This window comes from Zalophus californianus, chromosome 11, assembly GCF_009762305.2.
Source record: "Zalophus californianus isolate mZalCal1 chromosome 11, mZalCal1.pri.v2, whole genome shotgun sequence".
Taxonomy (NCBI): Eukaryota; Metazoa; Chordata; class Mammalia; order Carnivora; family Otariidae; genus Zalophus; species Zalophus californianus.
Window position 1 is genome coordinate 103,904,508 of NC_045605.1, and position 12,282 is coordinate 103,916,789.

At 42.8% G+C, this 12,282-nt stretch overlaps 1 protein-coding gene across 2 annotated transcripts in view; it reads left to right on the top strand.

Moving 5' to 3' along the window:
• Positions 1-6,801: 6,801 nt before the first annotated feature.
• Positions 6,802-12,282, top strand: part of LOC113915045 (inner centromere protein) — a 40,059-nt gene continuing 34,578 nt past the window's right edge. Inside the window, exons 1-2 of one of the 2 annotated variants that reach the window (XM_027580735.2) lie at positions 6,802-6,870; positions 10,561-10,614. In XM_027580735.2, coding sequence (XP_027436536.2) covers positions 10,563-10,614 — 52 coding nt within the window. In that variant the 5' untranslated portion in view covers positions 6,802-6,870; positions 10,561-10,562. The remainder of the gene's footprint in view (positions 6,871-10,560; positions 10,615-12,282) is intronic. The other variant, XM_027580736.2, reaches the window with a different exon arrangement.

The window sequence follows — 12,282 nt, forward strand, 5'->3', positions numbered from 1 at the left end:
CTACACCCAGGACTCGGACTCAGTTCTTAAAGCTCTAAGCATTCAGATGGAAAATAGGCTGCATTTCAGGGGCTCCCCAAACCATTACTATATCAAGCCAAGGGCAGTAAAGACATGTGCAACGTCATCACAAGTCACTCCAGCGGGGCAAGAACCCACTAGTGAGTGGTTGGATTACTTACTAAACAGTGTGGAGCAGGTGGAACCCGCCCCAGTCAGTTCCCCAGGGAGAACGATGGCTCGGCTTGCCTGTGCTGTCCTCTGGCGCCCCCAAATGGGTATTTAGGGTTAATTGCATAGAGGAAGTTAAAACCACATTTACTACTTTGGACGGACTAAAGACCTTCTGCCACCGTTTCTCTGCAAGTTGATCTGCTTTCTCTTTAAAGTGACAGCTCACAAAACCAGGATACTTAGAGCCAAGTTTCATAGAGGGGAGTCTACTGTGGCTCTAGAGGATTAGTCCCCAAAAGAAATATCTAATTTTTAGCTATTTCGATAATTTTTATAATATTTCAAAGCATACCAAAAAAGTATAGGTAAGGATTACAACACTCACGTATTTTTTTTTAAAGATTTTATTTATTTATTTGACAGAGAGAGACACAGCGAGAGAGGGAACACAAGCAGGGGGAGCAGGAGAGGGAAGAGCAGGCTTCCCGCAGAGCGGGGAGCCCAACATGGGGCGCGATCCCAGGACCCTGGGATCACGACCTCAGCCGAAGGCAGACGCTTAACGACTGAGCCACCCAGGCGCGCCCACAACGCTCATGTATTGATGACTCTGCTGAACACCCAAAATACGACAACTTTATTCGTAGCCCCAATTCAATTTCCCTTTCTTCTTGGAGGTAAAATAAAACTCAGGATAGTAATTTGCAGATCCATGTGTGTATTCAAACTTGTACAACTTGTATAGGTATCCAGAAACACAAATAGTATTGATTTGTGTGTTTTGACTTTTTCAAAAAATTGGGGTCATATATCATTCTGAAGATCTTGCTGTTATTGATCAATGTGTTTAAAGAATTATTCACGTCAATACATACAAATGTCTCAGCATATGTCTGTGTGTATATATGTTAATACATAGTTGATCCATTTTTTTACTACTGAAAAATTCCTTGTGTAACGCTGCCCATTTTATTTATCTATCATCCTTATAATAAAGTCCTGTTAATAGTTCATCTTTTCCTGATTAACACATTTGAATTCTTTTTACATTCTGAACACTAATCCTTTGTTTGGTAATATGATTAGCAAATTACTTCTTTCAGTCTGTGGCTTATCTTTTCTCTTCATGAATGGTGTCTTTCCAAATACAAGATTTTTACATTTCAAAGCCAGGTGTATCAATCTGTTTGTTTATGGTTTATCCAGTTTGACTCTTTTGAAATCCTTCTCTCTCCTGAGGTTAGAAGGTAGTTTTCTATATTTTTAAATTATTTTATTTTATTTATTTTTTATTTTTTAAGATTTTTCAATTTATTTGATAGACAGAGACACAGTGAGAGAGGGAACACAAGCAGGGGTGAGTGGGAGAGGGAGAAACAGGCCTCCCACTGAGCAGGCAGCCAGATGCGTGGCTCCATCCCAGGACCCTGGGATCATGACCTGAGCCGAAGGCAGACGCTCAATGACTGAGCTACCCAGGCGCCCCGATTTTTAAATAATTTTTTAAAGACTTGCTTTTTACATTTAGATGCTTCATTCCCCTTGGTTTTATTAATGTAATTGGTACAAGGTGGATGTCTCTGTCCGTATGTGTGAATTTTTGGCAGGGTGCACAGTAGAGTAGCCTTGGGGCTTTTAAAAAACCAATTTCTGGGGCTCATCCCCAAATTGATGAAGTCTTAATCTCTGGGAGTAAAAACACCAACTCCCCCAGGTGGTTCTAATGCGCAGTCGGGGCTGAGAACTTCTGCCCTAAGTTCAGCCGAGAGTAGAACTGCTGGGGTGTATATTATATGATTAGTTATACTCCATATTGCCAATGCTCTGTACAGTGACTGTAACTATTTAGGGTCCTTCCAATAGGAGAGTTCCAGGCATTTCATATCTTTGAAAATACCTGTGCATTATTATCCCATTAAGTGATAGTGTTAAGACAATTCAGGTGACTGGACTTTCCTAAATTCACAAAGACTGCTCCTGTGTTTTCCACTTTCTCTGCCGTTCTGCCCTTCCATTTACACATATCACTCCTGTTGAACATGCTTCACTCACTAGCATCACTGGACTGGGACCCCGGTGATATTTTTGGTTCTGTGTGCCCCCATCTGGCTCCTATTCAGACTATAAATTCAGCCCCAGCTTGAAGAGAGAGAGTCACCATACAACTGACCTCTCCCTAAATTCTGGAGTCAGCCACTCCCCAAAGCCCAGGGTTTCAACACACACACACACACACACACACACACACACACACACACACACACACACAGAAACACCAAATTAGGGGAGGCTGGATATGGACCAATGAGTTAATCTTCAAATGCCAGTCAACAACCAGGAATTTGTCAAGTTTACAAAAATGTATGCATTCCTGACTACAGGCCAAGGAACGGGCAACATGTTCTGAGGGTTTCAGAAGTAGGAGGCACGTTCTGCTCTTTGGAGATATTGAGACTCTAATGTAAAAGACACAAGGTTTACACAACTCAGTTTTAAATTATCAGTAGAGGGGCGCCTGGGTGGCTCAGCTGGTTAAGCATCCGATTCTTGATCGAAGTTCAGGGCTTGATCTCAGAGTCGAGAGTTCAAGCCCCACACTGGGCTTCATGCTGGGCATGGAGCCTACTTAAAAAAAATTATCAGTGGAGATTTTTAAGTGATATGATTTTTCGAAAGTGATTCACATGATCTAGCTGCTTGGACTAATCAATCTTGGAATTTCTTTCTTTCTTTCTTTTTTTAAAAAGATCTTATTTATTTATTTGACAGAGACACAGTGAGAGAGGGAACACAAGCAGGGGGAGGGGGAGAGGGAGAAGCAGGCTTCCCATCGAGCAGGGAGCCCGATGCGGGGCTCCATCCCAGGACCCTGGGACCATGACCTGAGCCAAAGGCAGATGCTTAACGAGTGAGCCACTCAGGCACCCCTCGATCTTGGAATTTCTTTTCCACTCTGCATCTTTAGAGATTTATGAGATAAGGAAGGCTTTGTGGCTGAAAACAAAACAAAATCTTCTCCCTGGTGATGGTACGTCATAAAGGGCTTCAAGGCTTCTGCCTGCTCTCTCATGAACTGCTTGCCCTGTGGGAAGCCAGCTGCCATGTTGTAAGGATACTCAAGCAGCCCTGTGGGAAGGGCCCTGTGGTGAACAGTGAGACTTCCCGCCAACAGTCAGCACTAACTTGCCAACCTTGTGCACAGGCCACCCGGGGAGCAGATCCCTAACCCTAGCTAGACTTCAGATGGACTGCACCCATGGCTGACATCTGACCACAGCCCCATGAGAGACTTGGGGCCAGATCTACCCAGCTAAGCTGCTCACCAATTCCTGATGTACAGAAATTACATAAGATAATAAATTTTTTAAAAAGATTTTGTTTGTTTATTTGAGAGAGAAAGAGAGAGTGAGAGCGCAGGGGGAGGAGCAGAGGGAGAGGGACAAGCAGACTCTGCACTGAGCGTGGAGCCCAATGTGGGGCTCAATCCCATGACCCATGAGATCATGACCTGAGCTGAAATCACGAGTCGGACGCTTAACCAGCTGAGCCACCCAGGCACCCTGTTTGTTATTTTTTTAAGTCACTAAACTCTGGTGTAATTTGTTGCGTGGTGAGAGACAGCTAATACAATGGCTTTCATATAGATGCATTACTAACCTAATAAGAAGAAAGCAATTCTAATTACTTAAAAGCGTTTAAATATTTTTATTATTCCTACAAACACTGAAATGGACAGAAAGTAAAATGAAAGTCTTAGAGAAAATAAATTATTTCTTTAAGTATTATGGGGATTAAGTTACAGAGATAAAAAGATGTCCCAGATTTCAACACATTATGTCCAGTACTTTCGCTATTGGATAGGTTACAACTATTTCAAAAACAGTCTGGCAAGTCACGTATGGCTTTATAGTGTTAGGGTTGAGGTGCAAACAGGGCATATGTGTGAGTTAGAAAGAAGCCTTGCAACATTTTAAAGCACTGAAAATACACCACTAGTGTATTCTATGCACTCCCCTCATTTCCAGTCCGTGTTTCCACTTTATTTTTTTTTAAGATTTTATTGATTTATTTGACAGAGAGAGAGAGAGAGAGCACAAGCAGGGGAAAAGGCAGGCAGAGGGAGAGGGAGAAGCAGGCTCCCCACTGAGCAGGGAGCAGGATGCAGGGCTCGATCCCAGGAGCCTGGGATCATGACCTGAGTCGAAGGCAGATGTTTAACCAAATGAGCCACCCAGGCGTCCCTGTTTTCCATTTAATAAACGGTCAAGATTGATTCCTGGAGAAAGGGGGTCAACATATGGGCCAATTCCCAAACCCCTCCAAAGATGGTTTCCTATGGCTGCTGTAACAAATTACTGAAAACTTCGTGGCTTAGAGCAACATAAATTTATGATCTTGTGGTTCTGGAAGTCAGAAGTCCAAAATCTGTCTTATTGAGCTAAAAAACCAAGGTGTCATCAGGCCTGCAACCATTCTGAAGACTCGAGGGGAGACCGTTTCCTTGCAACCTCTGGAGGCTGCCTGCCTGCCTTGGCTCGTGGCCCCTCCCTCTGTCTTCAAAGCCAGTGGAGCCCCACCGTCAGATTTCTGTCTCTGCTGTTTCCAGGGTCACATCTCCTTCTCAGACTCTCTTGTCTCTCTCTTTCCCTTATAAAGACCCTGTGATCACATCGGCCCACCCAGAGAATCCAAGAAAATCTCCCCATCTCGGAATCCTGAACCCATCCTATCTGCAAACTCCCTTTTGCTATGTCAGGTCACTAGAAACATGGACATCCATCTCTAGGGACCCTTATTATGCTAACCCCAGGTGGCCTCGGAACCACGATGAGAAACAGAATTGAAATGCACTGTGGTAAGTGGGTTGCAGAGCTCCAGGCCCAGAGGGTCCATAGAAGCCCCCATTTTCATTCCTGGGTGGTCACAGGGACTAAAGGTCTCAAATTAGACAAAGCTGGAACCCTGCTTGAAGTTGTGGGCTGGGCCAGGCCAGGCCAGGAGCTGAACTTCATTGCTGCTGAGCACTGTCTGGGCTAGGGTGTATAACAAGCTGCAAGTCCAGAGTAGTGAGAGGACCAGGGTTCATTCTGCTGGGTCAGCGCCTGGATCTGTATCATCCTTAGTCACTCAGGAGAGGCAGCAGTGCCCAACTGTCATAATGACAGCCTGTTCTGGACTGGAGCCCTTGAGGTTGGGAGTAAGGCAGATGCAAAACCATAAGATTGGGAGAGGTGAGCACAGAGCAAGAGAGAGATGAGAAGAAACAAACATACAATAAACTCTGAACTAAGTCCCTAAACACAAACATAATAAAACCTTGACAAAATGCAATACTAAGACCATCAACAAAATCAGTAATTAGAATATGAGTTTATTTCCGGTGAAATTAATCTAACAAAGTAATCAGAAAAAGAGTTTACAGTAAGTATATTTAATTTGTCCAAAGAGATAGATGAAGTGGTTCCAGGTGGTTCCGGGTGGTGGCAGGTTGCTAAGGTGCTGCTTGTGTTTGGGAGAGGACCAACACTACAATTTGTACTTTGTTAGAGGAGTGTGTCCCTACCGTGGAGGCCTTTTGTGAGGAAGATCTCACAACTGGGATTTTAAGGCCCACGCTTGAGAAGGTGGTTCCTTTGCTAAGTGTATAAAAATGTCGTGGGAGGCCATAAAGACCCAGAGGTGTCAAGTTCAGACAGGGAAACAGTTTTGAGACCAGAAGATGGACATTCCCCACTACATAGTTTATCCACAGCTTATTGGCTTTTCAGTAATAAAGAGTCTTTTAGATCAACAACTCTAATGTCATTTAGGTCATTCCAAAGACTTTTAAAATGCTCTAATCCACTGCACCCCCAAGGAATGTTCAGCTAAGCGAGCATATAGTTTGTGGAGAGGGAGAGAGAAATGGCCTCACTTGGAGACATAAAATACTTTTGCATGAGTAACCCCCTTTTTGGTCAGTGGGGTTTCTAATAAGCTTCTACTATGTACAAATGTTAGGCCATTTTACATGAGATTTAAGAGTAGAGTGCTTTTATTCATAGCCTCTAGGGTTAAACTGAAGGTTGGTGGTGACGTATTGTGGTGGCTCTGAAATCAGAAGGTTGTGAGTTCACGTCCATGCTGCTCCCCGGGTGCCTTTTCTGGGTCCAGAGCAAGCTGGCTTTTGTCTTCGGGACTCAATGCCCATGTTTGTAAAATGGGGAGAATAGTAACTACCAGATAGAGTGCTTATAACACCCTATTAGAACATCAACATTCAATGAGTAATGCCTTAACATATCCAATGGGTGTTAGTAACATAAACCAAACATAAATGATCTGCAAAAGAATTTATGATGCCAATAAATGAAAAGGTGCAAAGAAAGGGGACGATGTGGCAAAACAGTGAAACCAGTCAGACAGCCTTCAATGTCAAATACTGATAAGTAATGCTGAACTAAATTACAACTACCCTAAGAACAAAGAGGGGGAAGTTCTAGTCTTCCGTTTTTAGATGACATTTCATCTACTTATAATTATATGTGTAATAGAACATTTGATCATCACAATGGAGTGTTTTAGCTCTCTCCCATTCTCTGCAGAATGCTCCCCCTTTGAACATTTACTGCTAATCTCTAAATGGCCATCGAGGGGAAACATCATTCTAACTGGTTCTGCCCGAAGGACTTAACCAGGATGTCACCAAAATAGAAGGTAGAATCAAAGACTGGGGAAAAGAGTTTAATTTCACTGTAAACAAAAGAAATAGATATAAAGATGAGCCGCTATTTGTATCTATTCACTTAATAAGGACTCTGAAACATAACAATGGCTAACATAGGCAAAGGCTTGGCAAAACGGACACTTTCGTAGACTTCCAGTCAGTAACAACCAAACGAAAACCCATTGTCCTCAAACTCATCAAAGGGAATATTTAACTAAAATGTGCTGCCCACAAGAAGGGATTTCATAGCCCATAAAAGTGAGATTCATGCATGATAAGACACACATGCATAAAAGGAGCAGAAGAACATAAGGCGGTTAGGACACCCTGATTACAGCTGTGTTTAAGAGAAATACACAGAGTAATAGGAAGAAATATAGCCATGGTGCCATCAGGTGGTGAGAGTCTGGTGATCACCCTCCAGTTCTATATTTCTCAAAGTTTCTATAATGAGGATATGTTGTTTTGACATTTTCTTTTACATTCTATTTTATTTTGAAGTTTATTTATTTACTTATTTTGAATAATCTCTATACCCCACGTGGGGCTCGAAGTCATGACCCCAAGATCAGGAGTTGTACACTCCTCTGACTGGAGCCAGCCAGCAGCCCCTGTTTTATTTTGAAAACTGGATGTTTATTATGTAAACATCTAGACGGGAAACATGAAACAGCTCTCATGGTGATGAAAGCTTAAATTGTAGGGACCGTCGAACTCTCCACAACATTCTCCTGAAGGATTCTAGAACATCCCTAAGAGCCTCAGAGCGTACCCTAGTGAAAAAGGCTTTGCCAATAATCTACACTTACCTTTGGAGAAAACTGTGGGAACCCACCAGAGCTTATTAGAATAGCAGAGACTTTAGAATCCTAAACTATTTTTCTTCATATTTCACCTTCTTCTCCTTGTTCAGCCCACCTCTAGCCAAACCAAAGGAGAGTTCGTCCACCTGATGCGTAGCAAGCTAATACAAACTGACACCAAGCTTTTGCAGTGAGAAGAAATAGGCTGTTTACTAGTGTGGCGTCACCCAGGAGCATGGGGAGCTCGTGCTCAAAAGTCCCAAATGCCCCAATGGTTTATAAGCAGGGGTTCTTAAAGGGCAAAAATTCAGGGTAAGGGTCTTGGATCATGCTGATTGGTTAGGGATTGAGTCAGCTGCGGTATTTCCTTTCTTGATCACCTGGTGCCTGGCAATTCCCTGCTGGTTTTGGTGTGATCACAGTGAGGTGGCTTTAGGGACCTGGGAACTGCAAACCATTCTGGGTGGTTTGCCTTTGTGATGTCATGTCTAAGCGTACAAAGGCAGAAGTTCTACATCTTGTGACTATTACTAAGCTGCAAATTACTATTATTTTTTTTCTTCCAAACCCTGCACATTATGTTTGCTATCTCAGGCAGAACAGCAACCACAGACCTCTGGGGAGGCAACTTCGGGTTGTTTCCTGAGGAGATTTTGCGGGTTTCTTGAACAGTGACTAGGCTGCTTGGCTGGTCAGAGGCAGGGAAGAGCCCTATGTCTAAATTGTGGGGTCTGCAGGTGCTTGCATCCCCAGTTTCACACTTAGAATGTTTTCTTTCAGCTTTTCTGAGGAAAGGAGATCTTTGGGCATAACTTCCAGTCCAGGAGAGAAGTCTGGACTGGACTGGCAAGAACCCCTCTACATTCCAAGCAGTTGGGGTTTCCTGTTTTCCTGCAGAAAGCCTCCAGGGTTCCTAGTTTTCCAGGAACACACAGTGCCTGAGGAGTGCCCTGAACGCCCCTACCATCCAGGAGGAGCTCTAGATTGATTTTCTCCACTTAGAAGAAGAGGGGAAGAGTATATAGTAGGAGATAGCAAAATGCAGCATTATTGATAAAACAGAACATGGGCACAGTCTTTTTTTTTTCTTTAAGATTTTTATTTATTTATTTGAGAGAGAGCGAGAGCAGAGCATGAGAGCGGGGGGTGGGGGAGCAGAGGCAGAAGCAGACTCCCTGCTGAGCAGGGAGCCCAATTTGGGGCTTGATCCCAGGACCTGAGCCGAAGGCAGATGCTTAACCGACTGAACCACCCAGGCACCCCATGGGCACAGTCTATGACCAAAAGGGATGATAGGAATTATACCCTGACTTGCATGTACCTAGTAAATCCCACAAGGGGATAAAGGTTTGGTGTGTTTTTTTTTTAAGCATATCTTTTGTCAGATAATATAATGTAAGAGACAGAGAGTGGAATGCACAAATTGTGAGGAACATTGGTTTGCAAAACTGGAACATTGTTTAAAAAGAAGTTCTAGCATTATCCAAGTGGCTACTGCTAGCAATCTTATGGCACTCTTTAAAACCTTGGTCTGGGATTAGACAGTCTGCCAAAAAGCCACTGAGTAAATAAAAGCAGGAATTCTGGCTTCTCCATTTATTGCTGAAGGTGAAGGTGAGGGTGAGAGGCCCACACAGCAGCAGTCTACACCCTTGTTCTAGGGTACAACCCAGACCTTACTGGGCCAGTGTGTTTGCGTTCACAGAAGGAAATGATTTTAGGCCTCAAGAGTGTTTTACCATATAGAAATAGAATTCACAAACCTTCTCCCAGAAAGTTCTTCCTAACTTCAGCTTTAAAAGATGTATTTTCCCCACCCTCCCTGTTTTCTCTTACCAGCTAGGAAATGTTGTCGGCCTCCCTGGCTCTTGAAGGGAGCCATTCATAGGCAGAAGGGCTCTCTTGTAGAGGAACCTGTGTAACATTGGCCAATTCCTTAAAGCCGTGGTTCCCGAGGCTGATCCGTAGGCTGGCTTCAGTGGGAGACAAGGATTTTACTGACTTGTGCAAATGAGACAGATAGAACAATGCCAGAGTTTTTTCACACAGGAATGTATTTATCTCACTGTGATGTATTTGGAGATCGTGTACCCTCTACTTCTTTAGTTAAAATGTCTCTTATCTTATAATAATAGGATCACAGTAAGAGATAGGTTTAAAATTAAAACCTGCGTATTTATTCAGTAAAATTAACCCGATGTAGATGACCAAACATTTTTGTTAATTTTACTGCCTTGTGACATCCCAAGGTCTAGAGAGCCACTGTTTTCATGGATTTCATCAGAGCTTTAATTTGAGATAATGGATTTAATGGGATGTAACTGAAACTCATTCTGATGAGGAAGGTTTTTTTTTTAAAGATTTTATTTATTTATTTGAGAGAGAGAATGAGATAGAGAGCATGAGGGGGGGAGGGTCAGAGGGAGAAGCAGACTCCCTGCTGAGCGGGGAGCCTGATGTGGGACTCGATCCCGGGACTCCAGGATCATGACCCGAGCCGAAGGCAGTCACTTAACCAACTGAGCCACCCAGGCACCCCTGAGGAGGAAGGTTTTGAAGAATACAGCTCTGCACATGCAAAAAGTCAACCTACTAGAAGCAACTGAGATGTTCTCCAGCAGGTGGACACATAAATAAATGGATACATCCCGACTATGGAACGCTAGTCAGTACTAAGAAGAAATGAGCTATCTGGGGGCCTGACTCCTGATTTCTGCTCAGGTCATGTTCTCAGGGTCATGGGATTGAGCCCTGGGTCAGGCTCCGCGCTGAGCGGGGAGTCTGCCTCTCTCCCTCTTCCTCTGCCCCTCCTTCTGCTCACATGCGCGTGCACTTTCTTTCTCTAAAATAAATAAATCTTTTTTTTTCTTTTTAAAGAAATGAGCTATCAAGGTGATTGGAATCTTCGGGACAGAAGAGTGCTCAGTGCAGGTATACCAGTTGGATGAATGATAAGATTGTTGTCCTGTACAATACCTTTTAAGAATCTCCTGGCGCCCTTGAGAGTGGTCTTTGTGCATCAAAAGGTAATTTGAGAGTGACTGGGCTAAGAGCGGTAAAAGAAAAGTAAAACACTTCGGACAGTCTGGAAACAGGGAGTCTTATTTGCAAAGTTTTCAATTAGCTGGCAGCCCGCAGAGAGGTCAGGACCTGGATAGGCTAACTGGAGGTACCAAAGAAAACAGTTCCAGTTGTTCTTGGATTCTCCAGAAAGTTCTTGAGCATGCAGCTGTAGATCACACTGCCAGGCTCTGGGTAATGGCTGCCAATGGTTTCCCATCGGCAACTCCACCTCAGTGAGGCCAGCTCTGCACCACTTCTCCCCTTAGAATTCCTCACAAATACTCATAAAGTGGATGGCCTTATCAACTGATCAGTTATTACACATAATTTGGGTTTATATATCTCCATGGAATTTTTGGCTTGTATCTCAAAAGGAATTCAAAGGACTGAGTGATATGCTACATGTTATATGTCATATGCTATAGCCAGATCTCCATGTCCTTTTATTTACTGATATGAATAAGTTGTCAAGAGTTTGAATGCATGAAAAACAAAAAGGGGAAAAATAGGAATAAATTGTATATGAAGCCTGTTTCGTTACAGTAATAAATAATGATGTTAATGGATACATTAATATACCATTAATCCAAGTATAGATACATATATATTTTAATATCCAGATAATTGAGATTCATTTTAATATCCAGATAATTGAGATTCATTTTTTAAGTTTTAAGATGTATTTTGTGTTTTTGACATTTAAAAATATTATTTTTTTTAAGATTTTATTTATTTATTTGAGAGAGAATGAGAGACAGAGAGCACGAGAGGGAAGAGGGTCAGAGGGAGAAGCAGACTCTCCGCCGAGCAGGGAGCCGGATGCGGGACTCGATCCCAGGACTCCAGGATCATGACCCGAGCCGAAGGCAGTCGCTTAACCAACTGAGCCACCCAGGCGCCCTAAAAATATTATTTATCAAAATGTGTAATTATATTATTTTGATTAATTAATGTGCGAATAAAATTTGGAATGATGACTCAGTCCAAAGGAAAATTTTCAACACATAGAGCTTTATGGTCACAAGAAAAAAAGTTCAGTGTGTATATATATATATATTTTTTTTTTGTCTCAGAGAATTATGATAAAATAATCACAATTTTAAGCATATTACATTAAGATAAATCATGTGACGAAGTACAATGTAAATATGAGTTGAAGAAGAAAAAAATAATGTAAGTTTATTTTTGTTGTTAAAGAAGAACTCGTTCGTGTAGTTTTTAAATGGACCCCATGGATATTGATGGAAGTGGGATGTCAGCAAGATGGAGGACTAGGAGAGCCCATCCCTTGTCCTCCTACAAAAACAATGTTTTAACAACTACCCACTGAGAAAAGTAGCTCTGGGGGAGCTCAAGAGTATGACGAAGAAGCTGCAGCAACCCAGCGGAGAACAAAAATTGGGAACAGCCTCAGAGAAAGGTGTAGGAGGCCTTTTATCCGTGTCACCGCCTCCCCCAGGGTGGCACAGCTCAGGGCCAAGAGAAATCCCCAAAGCCACAACCTACCCTCTGGGGGGAAGGGAGAGCCAAAGGACC